This window comes from Pelophylax lessonae (genome assembly GCF_965119305.1).
Source record: "Pelophylax lessonae genome assembly, chromosome: 5".
NCBI classification, from domain to species: domain Eukaryota; kingdom Metazoa; phylum Chordata; class Amphibia; order Anura; family Ranidae; genus Pelophylax; species Pelophylax lessonae.
In genome coordinates, this window is record NC_138772.1 from 66,862,948 (window position 1) to 66,880,703 (window position 17,756).

The following is a 17,756-nucleotide window of genomic DNA, read 5'->3' on the forward strand; positions in this document are numbered from 1 at the left end:
TCAGTGCCACCTCATCAGCGCACATCAGTGAAGGAGAAAAATTACTTATTTACAAAACTGACTGACTATGAAACTATGAAAAACTTTATTTTTTTATTTTTTGGTAAAAAATAAAAGACCCAGCAGTGATTAAATAACACAAAAAAAAGCTCTGTGTGAAAAAATGATAAAAATTTAATTTGGGTACAGCATTGCATGACCACACATTTATCATTCAAAGTGTGAGAGCGCTGAAAGCTGAAAATTGGCCTGGGCTGGAAGAAGGGGGAAAGTGCTCTGTATTGAAGTGGTTAAAGTTGAAGTTTTATCTACTTATATTTTGCATTTACTGGTTTCTTCCTGACACCACAGCCCCCAAGTCCGATTTTTTTTACATAAAACCTTTTCATTTTGATTATATATCTTACTTTAAACCTAGTGAAATCATCACTGGGTCTTTATGCTTCTCTTCGCAGGCAGATCATGGCAGGTGTAGGGGTGGCATTTGTGTGTTGGTGGACATAGTTCACTGAAAACATCACGACACCCTGGCCCTAATCTCAAGAGCGCTCAGTCCTGATGCAAGTAGTGGGCTGGCTCTTAGGTATTTACAGTGCTTTAAGTGGCCCAAAAGAGTTGCCGGTACTCTACTATAGCCTATAAATTTTGTCGCCCCCCCACCCCCACATCAGGGTCCCCACAGAGCACCCCCCCCCCTGGCCTGGACTGGGACTCCGGAGCAGGGGGACTCACTGGTAGTGACTGGTCTGGCTCTGGAGTGGGAAATATCCTTGGGGGGGGGGCAATTGAGGATCAGAAGTCCAAAATGAGCGTACTGGTATGCTAAGGCGCATGGAAAGGTGGCGGTATGCTCAAGAGCCATATTTGTAAGTGGCGGTACTGAGTACCAGTGCATACCGGCCCACTTAAAGCACTGGGTATTTAAATATGAAAAGTGGGGTGCTAGTCTGGAGGAGTGGGTGTTTATAGACTACTCTAGGAAATGCCTATGTTATTCTGAGGGAAAGTCAAGCTGGATAGAATAGAGTTAGATGGTAGTGGACGTCCTCCAGCAAGGAAATAAGACGGGCTCAGTATGACGTCTTGCAGCTTCTAATGCACACTGTGATAAGCTCACAGTATGCAGTAAAGTCAGAGTTAGCAGTTTCAGTACAAGAGAGGAGCCTTTACAACTGTGCAAGATCAAAGTGAAGGTCTATGCTCAGATTAAATTTTTTTTCCATTTAAGCCAAGAGCCCAACACCTCCATGTAATGGATTTACTTTGCACAGATCTGCACCCTCTACCAACCGTGAAGTTCAAGTGATTGGCTGAACAGCTAGTGTGCATTAAAGAGCACAACACATCCGAGCCAATTACTGTGCTGCATTTGCATAACATAACACAGTTGGGTCCTGATTCCCATACATTTATCGGGGACAGGAGATGGATCGCTATTCCCTTATTCCGCATTCCTAACTTCCTATATATTTGGCCATATGAACAATGTGTAAATCTTAGTGGAATGTTTAACATATTAAGTAAGGGCAGAAAACACCTCTAGATATAAAGAACAATTCACACAAGTATAATATGTTTACTAGCTATAAAAACAAGGTTTTCTTCAGTTTTCAGTCCCCTTGTTAATTTGGCTTTCTTCACTTGACAGGTCCATTCACTAACAAAAATACTTTTTGCGCCTATTTAAAGCATAAAAAATGTAAACAATTTCAAGTTGAAAACTTTGTCAACTGAGCTCCTGAGTTTGTTTAACACGTACATAAATAAATATATCTATACTTTTTTAAAACGTCAGAAAAGCACAAGAAAAATCGATCCTTAAAAGGAAAGCAAAAAAGCAATCTTTGCAATCAAGTAAGTTAATAATACATCTTTAAAATTGCTTTAAGTGCCTATTTTCCACTCAAAATATATCCATTGCCATGGTTTCTCCTCCTGCTTTGCAAAAAATGGATGGAAATCATATTGCAGTTCAAGTCCATAATTTTGGATTGCAGACAAATGAGATTTGTATTGCACAAGTGTCCTTATCATAAGATGTTCCTTAGGACGACGAACAAAAAATTATATTTAAGTTGATGGAGAAAAAATCAGCAGCGGTAAAAATAAAAGACCTTCTTGCATTTGCTAATGCAGAAAATGGCAACGTTTCTGTTCATTAAATCTTTCCAGATTATGCATCAAATATCATGTTTATCTGTTATGAGCGCAAAAGAGTAATACCACTCCCAAAAACTTTCCACAAATGAAAACATGGTGGCTTGTGAAGTCACCTAGACAAAGTTTTCCAAAGGCAATTTGATTCTATTTCACTGATTCATAGTGTTATCCATAGTGAAACCCATGGTGACCTGTAAGGTCAATACACATAAATTAAATTCAAATTTGGCAATTTGATTGTTATCAGCTCTTGTGACTCCAGTGTCCATCATGGAATCAAGAATTCCAAATGACATTTACAATAGACAATATTTTTATCTACTGATTCTTAAAGTGTTCCATAATGGAAGCTATAGAAACCTTTGAGGTCCAAACATATCCAGATGCAGATCTTGATTGGCGACAGCACTTGAGCATTTGAATAAGTTAAAAAACAAAGACCTTTAGTTTCTCATCTCTTCTCACATTCACCAATTTGAAGCTTCAGAACCCCTTTATGATGGAGTTGAAGAACTTGATAAAACTCTTTGGGCATGGCATGAAAGCCAGGCTTTGGTAGCTGGTTGTCGTAGTAGTGGTGACTGATGGGTTTCCCGTCCAAGTTTTTAGAGAATGGCCAGAATCCGTACAGTGTGACATCCTGGCAGAGTTCCATGGCTACGCTGGTTATCATAAATCCAGTGGATAGGCGGTAGGCCCGGACGCCTCTCCCTTTCCAAAACTGAGCAAGGCTTTTAAGGTAATTGGGATGGAAAAATATAGCTTTCTGTTTAGCTTGGTATTTCTTCAGTAGGTGGTGGACTTCGAAAGAGATGGCCGTGTTACTGCTATAGGAAAATGCAGGCAACAACAGGAAAGAGTAACCATAATTGGTGAGATTTTTCAGAAAGGCGGTTTTCATGTCATTGAGTTTTCCATATCTGCATAAAAAACACCAATACAAGTTGTGTAAGACCAAATGTAGTAAAGAAATGAATTATATGAGCAATATTTTAATACATTTTGCAAATGTTGTATATATAAGGTTTTGACTTAAAGTGGAGCTTCACCCAAAAGGGGAAGTTAGGACCTCCTCAGCCCTCCTCTTTTACAAATGGCACTTTTTTTTTGGGGGGGGGGGAGGGTACGTGGTTTTGACAGGTACCCACTCCCACTTCTGCTTCCCCTACCTCCCTGCAGTTTTCTGGGACGCGTCACAGGTCCCAGAAGCCTGCAGGACCACATTGCACAGCAGGCACCCGGCTATGAAGACACAAGCTGTGACAGCTGGGTGCCTACAGTTAAGATGCCGAGGATGGAGGACAGGTGAAGAAACGGCTCAGGTGAGCACAGAGCTGTATCATGGGACCGGTGAGTGTCTGCTTATTAGAAGTCAGCAGCTACAGTTTTTGTAGCTGTTGACTTTTTAATTTTTACAAAAATGACTGCAGCTTAAAGCGGAGTTCCGGGCACAGAAACCATTTTTCAATAAACATACCCCCAGGACAGTCAGGGCTAGCACATTCCACAATGGCTAGCCTCTGATCTGTCCCGGTTCGCACTTACCTGCAAGATGAAATACTTACTAAAATTTCTTCCACAGTGTTGCCATCTCTCTTGTGGGCAGCTGAAGCCGGCGCGGTCCTCTTTTGCGTCTTCTTCCACGTCCTCTTCTCCCAGAATGCGCCTGCAACGGCTCCTCTCGTCACTTCCGGTGCGGCGCCGCATTCCTCCACAGCTTCTGGGCATGCCCAGAAGCTGTTTAGCAGGGGAATGCGGCGTCGCCCCGGAAGTGACGAGCGGGGCCGGGGGCCGTCGCATTGATTCCTGGGAGCGATGACGTTCAGCTCCCAGGAATCATCGCGAGACAGGAAGTGACGGCGGAGCCGCGGCGCTGAGGGAGGAAGTACCCTGAGGTGAGTATTTTCGATCTTCAATTACAAGGTGAGTAAAAAAAAAAAAAAGAACCTAACTATCCAATTCCTTTTCAGGTGATGCAGAACTAGCGGACGGGCACAAAAAAAAAAGATCGATTTTGTGCCCGGAACTCCGCTTTAAAAGAGTATCTAAAGCCAAAACATTTCTTTAGGTTTTTGATGGAGTGGGAAGCATTAGAACCTCTGTTAGGTTTATACTGCTATTTCTGTCCCCGCTGGGGAGATTTACTTTATTACTGGTGATTACTGTCTCTGGGGCAGAAAATGATGGAAAATTTAAAATGTTACAATTGTTATTGGAGCAAGAACAGAGAGAAAATCTTCCAATGAGGACACCTGTTCCAACGACAGCTGTCTAAGGGCTCTTTCACACGAGCGATCAGTTTTTTGGCTCCGCTCCGGTCCTTTTTTTTCACGTATGTCCGCTTATCATCCCATCCGTTTGCGGATGATATACGGACATAATGTATGTCTATGGGATTGCGGATATCAGCGGATGACAGCACTGCAGTGGCGTACCTAGAGCATTTGGCACCCGGGGCGGATCCCATATCTGGCACCCCCCCCCCCAACTTTAAAATGTAAAAACACCCACAGAAATTTGTAATGTTTTCAAGAATATTTATTGCACAAATTTCACAGCCCCCCATCACAGTGCCCCTTGCCGTCTGCCCCCTCCCCCGTCTCTCTCATCACAGTTCCTCCTTTTGCACTCTCTGCCTCCCCTGCACAGTCCTACCTTCAGCATAAATAGATAGAGACTGCAGACATGGTACAGGAGATGGTCAGAGACTGCAGACATGATACAGGAGATGCTCAGAGACTGCAGACATGATACAGTAGATGGTCAGAGACTGCAGTCATGATACAGTAGATGGTCAGAGACTGCAGACATGATACAGGAGATGGTCAGAGACTGAGGACATGATACAGGAGATGGTCAGAGACTGAGGACGTGATACAGGAGATGGTCAGAGACTACAGACATGATACAAGAGATGGTCAGAGACTGCGGACATGATACAAGAGATGGTCAGAGACTGCAGACATGATACAGGAGATGGTCAGAGACTGCAGACATGATACAGGAGATGCTCAGTCAGAGACTGCAGACATGATACAGTATATGGTCAGAGACTGAGGACATGATACAGGAGATGGTCAGAGACTGAGGACATGATACAGGAGATGCTCAGAGACTGCAGACATGATACAGGAGATGGTCAGACTGCAGACATGATACAGGAGATGGTCAGACTGCAGACATAGTACAGGAGATGGTCAGAGACTGAGGACATGATACAGAAGATGCTCAGAGACTGCAGACATGACACAGTAGATGGTCAGACTGCAGACATGATACAGGAGATGGTCAGAGACTGCAGACATGATACAGGAGATGGTCAGAGACTGCAGACATGATACAGGAGATGGTCAGAGACTGCAGACATGATACAGAAGATTCTCAGAGACTGAGGACATGATACAGGAGATGCTCAGAGACTGCAGACATGATACAGGAGATGGTCAGAGACTGCAGACATGATACAGGAGATGGTCAGAGACTGCAGACATGATACAAGAGATGGTCAGAGACTGCAGACATGATACAGGAGATGGTCAGACTGCAGACATGATACAGGAGATGGTCAGAGACTGAGGACATGATACAGAAGATGCTCAGAGACTGCAGACATGACACAGTAGATGGTCAGACTGCAGACATGATACAGGAGTTGGTCAGAGACTGAGGACATGATAGAAGATAGAAGAGCACTAGGGGGGCCGGAGAGCACAGGCGAAGCAGAGAGCACTGGAGGAGCTGAAGGGCACGGTGGGGGGGCTGGAGAGAATTAAGAGGGGGTTTGGAAAGCATTGCAGGGTTGGTTGGAAGGCACAGGGGGTGGAGAGCACTGGGGGGGGGGGGGCAGGGAGCACTTGGGGGCGGGCAGGGAAAACCAGGGAGGTGAAGAGCACTGGTGGGACAGGGAGCACTTGGGGGGTGGGCAGGGAAAACCAGGGGGGTGGAGAGAACTGGGGGGGACAGGTAGCACTTGGGGGGCGGGCAGGGAAAACCAGGGGGGTGGAGAGGTAGCACTTGGGGGGCGGGCAGGGAAAACCAGGGGGGTGGAGAGCACTGGGGGGGACAGGGAGCACTTGGGGGGCGGGCAGGGAAAACCAGGGGGGTGGAGAGCACTGGGGGGGGGACAGGTAGCACTTGGGGGGCGGGCAGGGAAAACCAGGGGGGTGGAGAGCACTGGGGGGGACAGGGAGCACTTGGGGGGCGGGCAGGGAAAACCAGGGGGGTGGAGAGCACTGGGGGGGGGGGCAGGTAGCACTTGGGGGGCGGGCAGGGAAAACCAGGGGGGTGGAGAGCACTGGGGGGGGGGACAGGTAGCGCTTGGGGGGTGGGCAGGGAAAACCAGGGGGTGGAGAGCACAGGGGGGGGGGGCAGGGAGCACTTGGGGGGTGGGCAGGGAAAACCAGGTGGTGAAGAGCACTGGGGGGGGGACAGGTAGCACTTGGGGGGTGGGCAGGGAAAACCAGGGGGGTGGAGAGCACTGGGGGGGGGACAGGTAGCACTTGGGGGGCGGGCAGGGAAAACCAGGGGGGTGGAGAGCACTGGGGGGGACAGGTAGCACTTGGGGGGTGGGCAGGGAAAACCAGGGGGGTGGAGAGCACTGGGGGGGGACAGGGAGCACTTGGGGGGCGGGCAGGGAAAACCAGGGGGGTGGAGAGCACTGGGGGGGGGACAGGTAGCACTTGGGGGGCGGGCAGGGAAAACCAGGGGGGTGGAGAGCACTGGGGGGGGGGACAGGTAGCGCTTGGGGGGTTGGCAGGGAAAACCAGGGGGTGGAGAGCACAGGGGGGGGGCAGGGAGCACTTGGGGGGTGGGCAGGGAAAACCAGGTGGTGAAGAGCACTGGGGGGGGGACAGGTAGCACTTGGGGGGTGGGCAGGGAAAACCAGGGGGGTGGAGAGCACTGGGGGGGGGACAGGTAGCACTTGGGGGGCGGGCAGGGAAAACCAGGGGGGTGGAGAGCACTGGGGGGGACAGGTAGCACTTGGGGGGTGGGCAGGGAAAACCAGGGGGGTGGAGAGCACTGGGGGGGGACAGGGAGCACTTGGGGGGCGGGCAGGGAAAACCAGGGGGGTGGAGAGCACTGGGGGGGGGACAGGTAGCACTTGGGGGGCGGGCAGGGAAAACCAGGGGGGTGGAGAGCACTGGGGGGGGACAGGTAGCACTTGGGGGGTGGGCAGGGAAAACCAGGGGGTGGAGAGCACAGGGGGGGGGGCAGGGAGCACTTGGGGGGTGGGCAGGGAAAACCAGGTAGTGGAGAGCACTGGGGGGGGACAGGTAGCACTTGGGGGGCGGGCAGGGAAAACCAGGGGGGTGGAGAGCACTGGGGGGGGACAGGTAGCACTTGGGGGGTGGGCAGGGAAAACCAGGGGGTGGAGAGCACAGGGGGGGGGGGGCAGGGGGCACTTGGGGGGTGGGCAGGGAAAACCAGGTAGTGGAGAGCACTGGGGGGGGACAGGTAGCACTTGGGGGGTGGGCAGGGAAAACCAGGGGGTGGAGAGCACTGGGGGGGGACAGGTAGCACTTGGGGGGCGGGCAGGGAAAACCAGGGGAGTGGAGAGCACAGGGGGGGCAGGTAGCACTTGGGGGTGGGTAGGGAAAACCAGGGGGGTGGAGAGCACTGTGGGGAGGACAGGTAGCACTTTGGGGGGTGGTCAGAGAAAACCAGGGGGGTGGAGAGCACTGAAGGGGACAGGGAGCTAGGGAAAGATGAATTCCTCATATGCAGCTGCCCCATCCCCCTCCTATTCAGCACACACTTCGGCACTCACCTTCTTCCTGCCGAGGCTGAGACTCCGCCCCTTCTTCCCATCGAGGCCCCGCCCCCTTCTCCCGCCGCGGCTCCGCCCCTTATTCCCGCCGCGGCTCCGCCCCTTATTCCCGCCGCCGTTCCGCCCCCCCCCGCAGCACTGACTGAAGGAGCTGCCTTCACAGCGATACGGAACACGCCGGGCAGGACACCGGCTGACACCCCCCAGTGCGTGGCACCCGGGGCAGTGCGTGGCCCCCCCTTGGTACGTCACTGCACCACTGACATCCAATTTTGCTTCCTTTCCGTTTTGTGAACGGAGGAAAAATAGTGTTCTGTTCCGTTCCAAAAAACGGAACAGAACTGAAAGGAAGAAAATTGGATGTCAGCGGATGGTCATCCGCTGACATCCGCAATCCCATTGACATTCATTATGTCCGTAAATCATCCGCAAAAAAATAGGATGATTTGCGGACATACAGAGCGCCCGTGTGAAAGGGCCCTAAGAGGGGATTTCTCCTCACTTTGGAGGGTTTGCCTCTCACTTATGGTTGTAAGTCTGGAAGCGTAGGACAAGAAGTGAAGGCAAATCTCTCCAAGGGGACCCAGGAAAAAAAAAAAAGATTTCCTTCTCTATTCTAAATTAAAAAAAAGTTTTGGCTTTAGAAGCACTTTTAAAAACCTCTGCCATGTAGGTAGACATTGCAGATTTCTTCCTAAAAATTAGAGATTATTTGCTGTTTGCTGACCGACCTTTATGAGCTTGTTATTCCAAAACCATGGCAATCAATATGACCATGCCCCCTTCACGGATTTAACAGCCTTAACTTTTCTAGGAAGGCCTTCCAAAAAGATTTTGTAGTGTGTCTGTGGAATTTTTACCCATTCAGCCAAAAGAGCATTTGTGAGGTCAGGTACTGCTATTGTACAAGAAGTTCTTTATTGCCATCAGCATTCCAATTCATTCCAAAGTTCTTCAGTAGGGTTGAGGTCAGGGCTCTATGCAGGCCACTCAAGTAAAGGGCCCGTCTGACAGAGAAGGGGCATGACTGAAAAAGGTCCGCTGAACGGCATCCGATCAGTGCTCTCCGGTGAGTTCTGGCGGGGGGCAGTTCCCCTGTCAGAACACCATAGCTCAGCGCGGGGAGATCGCTGTACTAACATCGCATTGTTAGTACAGAGGCTCCTCCCAAGCTCTTCAGTTTTTTTTTCGTTCAGCCCGCTGGGTTGAACAAAAAAAAACAAAAAAACGAATAGTGTGTACCAGGCTTTGATCCACACTAAACTTATCAAACCAAGTCTTTAGGGAGGTGGCTTTTTAAAACAATTGCCAGAGCTCAAAGATTTCATGATCTTTTAGATGAAGAAGCACTATATCAAAGTGATATTTTTTGTGTTGCTGCTGTCTGCTTTACATATCTGTCAGCCACCCATGCTTTGTCCTTTCTCCAATTTGTCAGCCAATAAAGACATTCCCCACTGTTTCCATAAATTAAAGCAGCGATTGTGCAGGGGATGATAATTTGAAAATATGTTCAGCATTCTTTTAAGTGAATATCTTTGGACTGAAGCTGTTATTTATGATAGATCAACTTACTTCAGAGCAATGATGCTGGGATTCACTGTGACAAGGTCCGTCTTATTGCCAACATCAATACTGACATTACCCCAGATAGGTGGAAGGTTACACCTGAAACACAAAAAACCAGCACAACATACTTTATTATAGGGACAGCTAAGTCAATAGAGTTTTACTGATAGCTGTTGAAGAGTTATATAACAAATCTTATCCAGCTAAAGTGATGCAGAGTCTGTAAATACAGTGAACGCTAGGTCTGATTTATTAACCTCCCTGGCGGTATGATTCTGTCAGGAATTCTGTTCCAAAAGCGGTACAATTCTTTTCATGGAAATTTGGCGTTATGTATTGTAGGCCTACAATTCTTAGTAATTACTGACTTAAACCTGACCAAAACAAGAGTCTAGTAGACATCCCAGATGTGATAAATTTGAAACACAAACAAGTGAATTATAATCGAATCAATAATATTATTTTATTATTTAATATATAATATATATAATAAAATTATATTATTGATTAGATTATAATTCATGCGTTATATATTATATATATATGTGTGTATATAGATATATGTATATATATATATATATATGTGTGTATATATATATATATACGCATGAATTATAATCGAATCAATAATATAATTTTTATATATATATATATGTGTGTGTGTATATATAGGTATATATATATATATATATATATATATATATATATATATGTATATATATATATATATATATATGTATATATATATATATATATATATATATATATATATATGCATATATATATATATATATATGCATATATATATATATATATATATATATATATATATATATATATATGCATATATATATATATATATATATATGCATATATATAATATAAAATGTGTTATGTGTTTTGTGCAACGTTTTTTTTTTTTTTTGAATTTCCCTCTCTAGTTCCGCTCCCATGCAGCATTGCTGCTGCAGGGAACGGAACTAGGAAGTCCTCCTACCGACAGACGAGCGGCGGAGATCTCGGCTGGCGGTCACAGCAATAAGAGCTCATCGCTGGATCGCCAGGATAAGGTAAGAGAAGCTCCGCTGCGCTGTCTGCACGCTCTGCCCATTGACCCCGAGCGTGACTCGGGGATACCGCTAATAGCAGAAAATTCCTACCCCGAGTCACGCTCGGGGATACCGCTAAGGCGGTTAAGGAGTAGACAATGTTCACATAGTATTAGCACTATTAGAAAATGCTGGAACTAGTAGATACTAATAGTGTCTATTGTGCCAGAGTGCGCTTCACCGGCCTTACGTGACATCACCAATAGTTTTCACACCTCTAAAGGATGCCCAGGAGGAGGGGCAAAATGTGTCAGTGACAACCATTGGTGACGTCATATCCGGCCGGTAAAGCGCACGCTGGTGCAGCACTTTGTAATGTTCTGGTACCTCTGGTACCCTTATTCCACTTTCCATTCCGTGTATGCGTCCCACCATTCTCTTCTGGTAGGTGCGCATACACCTTTAAGACCGATGCTGTCATCACTGAGCGCCGCAGAGCGGCTATTTCAACTGCCGGCGTTCTCACTCACATGTTCGTTCAACCGTCATGGTTGGATCGTCCCTGTCTGAAGTCAGCATACCAGATGTTACTCGCTCCTGTATCTCGCTACCTGAACTTGTTTCATATCTGATCCTGTGTCTCGCCACCTGATCACTCCCGGCATGCTGCTTTCACCCTTCACTCTTCAACCTGCCTTGCATCTATGCTTACAAGCGTGTCTCGCTGTGGAACCTCGCTACAGATCCCTGTATCTCGCTACCAGGATCACTTCCTCAGACCCGAACCTCGCTACTGATCCCTGTATCTCGCTACTGGATCACTTCCTCATCACCGGACCCTTCTACTACTATACTATAGTGATAAGTACCCCGCAGGGGAAACCTCCATAACTTACACTACTACTATTGCATTAAGGACTGTTACATAGATTGCTAGCTCTTGAGACTACTACCATCTATCATCTGCACTGCTGCATAGATTGCTAGCTCTCCTGTCTACTACCATCTATCATCTGCACTGCTGCATAGATTGCTAGCTCTCCTGTCTACTATTATCTATCCTTGCACTGGGTTAGTCTATCCTGTATTTGTCATCTGCTGTCCTCACCACCTGTTAGCATACTCGATACTAACCTATCTGCATTCCTAAATACCATCTTGAACTCTCCTGTACAAACCTATCAAGTGCTTACCATCCTTGTCACTGTTCACACCTGTCCCTTCAGCACATCACCTTCATACTATCATATACATCCTATCACTCCAGGAACATCTCATTGAGTGTGTATATATCTGTATGTTGAAGCTGACAGGCCCACGGTGATGAGTCCTGGAGAGTTGGATCTGGTATTCAACACATCTCTACATGACTACTGAGTGGAGATTTTGCAGCTGTAAATCCAGCCTATAACAAAAACGCAGGAGCGTTACACACTTCCAGTTTGGCGACTTTGCTTTCATTCTTATTTATAAAGTAAGCTTAACCAATTTTAAGTGTTTTATAAAATAAATGGAGTTACTCAATGTGGATTCCCTCTATTCTATTCCACTCTGTTTCCTTCATATAAGTACCATGTGAGAAACATATATCCCTGAGATACATCACCACTGAATTAGAAACACGTGGATATAGATTAATTATTACTGAGTTATGTTTTTTTCTGTTGCAGTATATATTTATGCTGTTATGATTCACTTGACTGGGTAGCACCTAAATAGTTGTCTTTAGTTAAATGTTAGCCCACTTGAGTGCATGCATTAGAAACCTCCAGAAACCTGCGGGGGGGGGGGGGCTGTTTAACTGCCTAGGGGCTACCACAGAGTTTAATCTTGCACTGACTGAAAGCGAGCTGTATGTTCTGCAGTTCAGATCTTATTATTGGTATATGGACTATGGGGAGTGAGCTGTGTATTTTGTGCTGCAGATTTTATTAGTGGATTATGGATGTTTGGGAGTGTGCTGTGTGTGCAGCAGTTTTTAGTGGTATATGGACACTGGGGATTAGGCTCTGTATGCTGTGGTCCAGACAGGGCTGCTGTTAGAAATCGCGGGGCCCCATACAGACTACCTGGCAGGGCCCCCCCAAGAAAATATTAAAGATATATTTAGCTAAAATTACAACAAAATCACTATTATCAGACACAAATATAACATAACTCGCATAATTCCTGCTAAATCTAAAAAAAAAAAACCTATGTTAAATAAAAAAGAAGATGAGATGCGAAAAATATACAGGCTGGGCAGTTGGAGCTCAGTGATCAGAGAGACAGAGAAACAAAGTTACAATTTACAAATAAACTCCTGAGCAGAGATAAGTGCTGGGAGGGGGGCCACACAGGGAGGGGGATTAGTGAGGGAAGACTGTCTCTTTCTCAACAGATAAAAGCTGATAGCAGGGAGAGGAACAGATCAGATTCAGGTGCTGGAGGAAGATTTCTGTATTTGTTGTCCATCACTAATCCCCCTCTCTGTGTGGGCCCCCTACAAGAGGGCTGGTGGTCCCCCCCTATCAGCGGCCCTGGGTCCAGGACCTTGTTGGTGGCATGGATACTGAAAAGTGAGTTTTGTGTGCTGAAGTTCAGACTCATTACTGGTATATGGACACTGGATAGTGAGCTTTTTGTGCTGTAGTGCAGCTTCATTTCAGGTATATGGAAACTGGAGCGTAAGCTTTTTGTGCTGCAGTGCAGAATGATTACCGCTACTATATATGGAGACTGGAAAGTGAGCTTTGTGTGCTGCACTGCAGACTAATTACAGGTATATGGACACTTGAGAGTGAGCTACACTATATCACCAAAAGTATTTGGATGCCTGCCTTTACACCCGCATGATCTTTAATAGCATCACAGTTTTAGTCTGTAGGGTTCAATATTGAGTTGGCCCATCCTTTGCAGCTATAATAGCTCCAACTCTTCTGGGAAGGCTGTCCACAAGGTTTAGGAGTGTGTCTATGGGAATGTTTGACCATTCTTCCAGAAGAGCAGTTGTGAGGTTAGACACTGATGTTGGACAGAAGGCCTGGCTTGCAGTCTGCGCTCTAATTCATCCCAAAGGTGTTCTGTCGGGTTGTGGTCAGGACTCTGTGCAGGCCAGTCAAGTTCCTCCAAGCCAAACATGCTCATTCATTTCTTTATGGACCTTGCTTTGTGTACTGGTGCCCAGTCATGTTGGAACAGAAAGGGCCATACCCAAACTGTTCCCACAAAGTTGGGAGCATGAAATTGTCCAAAATGTCTTGGTATGCTGATGCCTGAAATGTTCTCTTCACTGAAACTAAGGGGCCAAGCCCAACCCCTGAAAGACAACCCCACACCATAACCCCCCCTCCACCAACTGATTTGGACCAGTGCACAAAGCAAGGTCCATAAAGCAAGTAAATGAGCAAGTTTGGGGTGGAGGAACATGACTAGCCTGCACAAAGTCCTGACCTCAACCTAATAGAACACCCTTGGGATGAATTAGAGCGCAGACTGCAGGCAGGCCTTCTCTCCACCATAAGTGCCTAACCTTACGCGGTTGCGCTTCTGGAAGAATGGTCAAAAATTCCCATAGACACACTCCTAAACCTTGTGGACAGCCTTCCCAGAAGAGTTAAAGCTGTTATAGCTACAAAGGGCGGGCCAACTTAATATTAAACCCTACAGACTTATGCCTCGTACACACGCAACAATTATCGGCCAACTTTTGTCCAGAGTGGTGTTTTGTTGGTTGGAATGTGCCTAGACTGCACACGAATTTTCTTGGCCAACAAAAATCTACTTCAGAAGTGATGTCATGTGCTGGTTTACTTTCCGTGTGTTTTTTCTTCCCTGAGCATGTCCAGTCTTGCTCATCAGATTTTTGTCTGCCGAAATCTGTACTGACTGACGGAAAATTGGCCGTTGTGTTGACGGCCAACAAAAATTTTATAACCTGCACACCAGATTTTTTTCGGCTGAAAAGTCGGAGTCGGTTGTCGGAAGCATGATACTAACAAGCCGAAAATCGGCCGATCGGACGTTGGCCGAAAATTCCCGGCCAATAATCGATGCGTGTGTACGAGGCATAAGGCTGGGATGCCATTAAAGATCAGTTGGGTGTAAAGGCAGGCATTCCAATACTTTTGGTAATATAGTGTATGTGTGCTGTAGTTAGGATCTGACTTGTGGTATTAAAACTTCCAGTAGCGCAGTCTCGCCTTTTGTGCTTCACTCCCTTCAGTGATGTCACAGTGATTGCACAAAATCAGTGAATACTGAAAAGGTAAGTACTATGAAGTTAATATTTTTAAATTACCTAATTGACCTAAAAGGGGTTTTCTTTTTAGCATCTACCAGGAGTTCAGCTTTACAAAAATTCCTCACTTTTCAGTTGTACTACAGCTATTAAATCTGAAGACAGTTTTGGACCACCCATGAAAACCTCCAGACTACTGTGTCCTAGCAGATAAAAAAAAGCAAAGTGTTAAACTCCTATAAAACACAACTTATTTACACATTCTTCTAACAAGCGCCTTTGAGCACGCTCCTTCTTGTCATAAGATTTACAAGAGCCCAGATCTCCAGGGATCAGTGAGGCTCATCTCAGTTAATATGTCATAAATTGCTTGAGTCATGGAGATAAATTGGGAAGTTGTTAGTCGTTCAAGAACAAAGCAAAGGACAATGACTTAATGTACTCCAGATCCCAAGTGTTCTTTAATCTAACATTGTTACAACTTCACAATTTATAGTTGGAGAATTGCCTTCCATCAATTATTAATCATATTAGGTTATCCAGCTAAATTGTCTCCTACAGATTAGGGTTACGTGGTGTTCAAGACATTATAATAATAATTAATATGGCTCATAAATAGCAATGCTTACACAGCAGCTTATTGAAAAATAACGAAGTGACTTTTACTGCTTTCATTTATTACGGTTAATAAAGAAGTCAGGATCATACATATACTTGTTTTATTTAAAGTTTGCTTAACTGCAGAGCATTGAATATATAATGCCAACTTTGAAAAAAGACCTAGAACAGAAGACAGAACAAGCATCTTTCATTAAAGGGAATGTAAAGGCTTTTCATTTTTTTTTTTTGTCATTGATTTAAATCAATTGATGTAAATAATCTTAACAGTATGTTAATGTTTTAGGATCCTTGGTACTGCATGTAACTTAATATCATAGATGTTTGCGGTTCTACACAATGGTTGTACTTTACTGCTCCTTCCCATATGTAAGTCTATGAGTTAATTGACTCCATAAAATCAATGCAGCCCCGGTGTAACAGCTGTTAAACCCAAGAACCAAATATTGTTATATATTGCAGCTTAGCAGCCTTTAGATGTGGTGGCTCCTTCATTTTTTTTTCAGGCTTTTTTCCTTTTATTTTCATCCGTGATCTTGCCAGTAACACACTTCCTATTCGTGGCGGCTGGTGCTCCAGCAGTCGGGGGGCGTTAGACGGAACCCCCCAATCACTCCAGCCCGCATTACAATATCCCCCCCCCCCCCCCGCCAGTTTACTTACCTTGCTCCGAGGGACTGACAGGCCGTGGCGGCGGCTTCCCCCTCAGTCCATGTTCTCTCTTGGCGGACCCCCCCAATCACTCCAGCCCGCATTACAATATCCCCCCCGCCAGTTTACTTACCTTGCTCCCCGGGACTGATAGGCCGTGGCGGCAGCTTCCCCCTCAGTCCATGTTCTCTCTTGGCGGACCCCCCCAATCACTCCAGCCCGCATTACAATATCCCCCCCGCAAATTTTACTTACCTTGCTCCGCTCCGGGATTGACAGGCAGTGGCAGCGGCTTCCCCCTCAGTTCCCTCTCTGCGGGCATCTCCTCCCTCCTTCTTGGCCAATAGGATGCCTTCTCCTTTTGGGCAATCAGGAAACAAGTCTCAGAACCCACTTTCTGATTGGCTGGGAGGAGAATCAGTGTAATAATAGTGAATGTTCATTCGCTATTGTCACACAACTGGGTGGACTCAGCCACCCTTTTTTGAAGCCTATTAGAGCCTCTGGCTCTAATCACGTGCTTCAAAAAAAATAAAAAAATCCCCCATTGGAATCAATGCATCCAGTGCCCTGCATGTAGATTAGGGGGCCGGATGCATGGATGGGGGGGGGGGGGGGGCGGCGCCCCTAATGGATGGGCCGCCACTGCTGCCTATCCTAGGGTGACAACGCTCACTTACTGTACTGAATACAGTATATACAGGAGCAATGTTGTCACTCCAGAAAAGGAAGTGTGTTAGGACTACATGTAAGAGCATAGGTGTGTGCAGCCTATTGTATTAGGGTGTGCGCCCCAAAGCTCAAACACACATGCCTTTCTCTGCAGCCTCAGCTGCACTGGACATTGAATGAATGAGAAGTGCTCTGTGCTGAACGGCTTCCTGTTCATTTACAAATTATAACAGAGTTTACTATGCTTCAGTTATGAATGAGCACAGTGAGTGAGTGTGTTCACTGTGTTCATTTAGAAAAGCAAAAGGCGGGTTAATTACATATTAATTAGCCTCTTGCCTCACTCTCCAGCCTGAAAATTCCCCGCAGCAGCCAGGGAGAGAGGAGAGGATGGAAGCACGCAGCACTGCGGGTGGGGGTGGGGAAGGTGCAACATGGGGGGGGGGGGGAGCCCAGGCAGTAGAGGAAATCTGGAGTACATGTAGTGATTAGGATGTGTCCAGGCACACCTGGTACACCCCCTGCGCACGCTTATCTAAAAGAGGGTTACTGGTAGTTTTTCGTAAATTTTTCCCATCCATGGGCGTGGATCAAAGAGTGTGAGAAGCCATGAAGTGGAGTATCTTGAATCTTTTGGGTTGTAAAAGAGAGAAGTCAAGATGAAAATGTATCCTTGCACTCCTTCCTATAGGGACCTGCATGGTAAGGCCTGTGGCTAAAAAGCAACCATGTCTTGGAGAAAACATACAGGCACCACAGCAGCAGCTAACCCCCTATTGTAACTAACATGGACTGGGCAGGATGTGAAAAGTGAGTTCCATAATTATTATTATTATACAGGATTTTTATAGCACCAACAGTTTGCACAGCGCTTTAAAAAAAGAAGGCAGACAGTACAGTTACAATACGATTCAATACAAGAGGAATCAGAAGGCCCTGCATTTCAGAACTTATGCTCTAAAAGGGAGGGCCAAGTGATACAAAGGGTAATAACTGTGGGGGATGAGATGATGGAGAAAATAAAAATACGGTTGTTCAGTGGAGGCAGGAT

General features: G+C 46.2%; 1 protein-coding gene across 1 annotated transcript in view; it reads right to left on the minus strand.

Annotated features, from left to right (window-relative positions):
- Positions 1-1,191: 1,191 nt before the first annotated feature.
- ST8SIA6 (ST8 alpha-N-acetyl-neuraminide alpha-2,8-sialyltransferase 6) overlaps positions 1,192-17,756 on the minus strand; it is a 213,759-nt gene continuing 197,194 nt past the window's right edge. The window contains exons 7-8 of the mRNA XM_082258345.1: positions 9,503-9,595; positions 1,192-3,080 (exon numbers count right to left, since the gene is read on the minus strand). Coding sequence (XP_082114471.1) covers positions 2,612-3,080; positions 9,503-9,595 — 562 coding nt within the window. The 3' untranslated portion in view covers positions 1,192-2,611. The remainder of the gene's footprint in view (positions 3,081-9,502; positions 9,596-17,756) is intronic.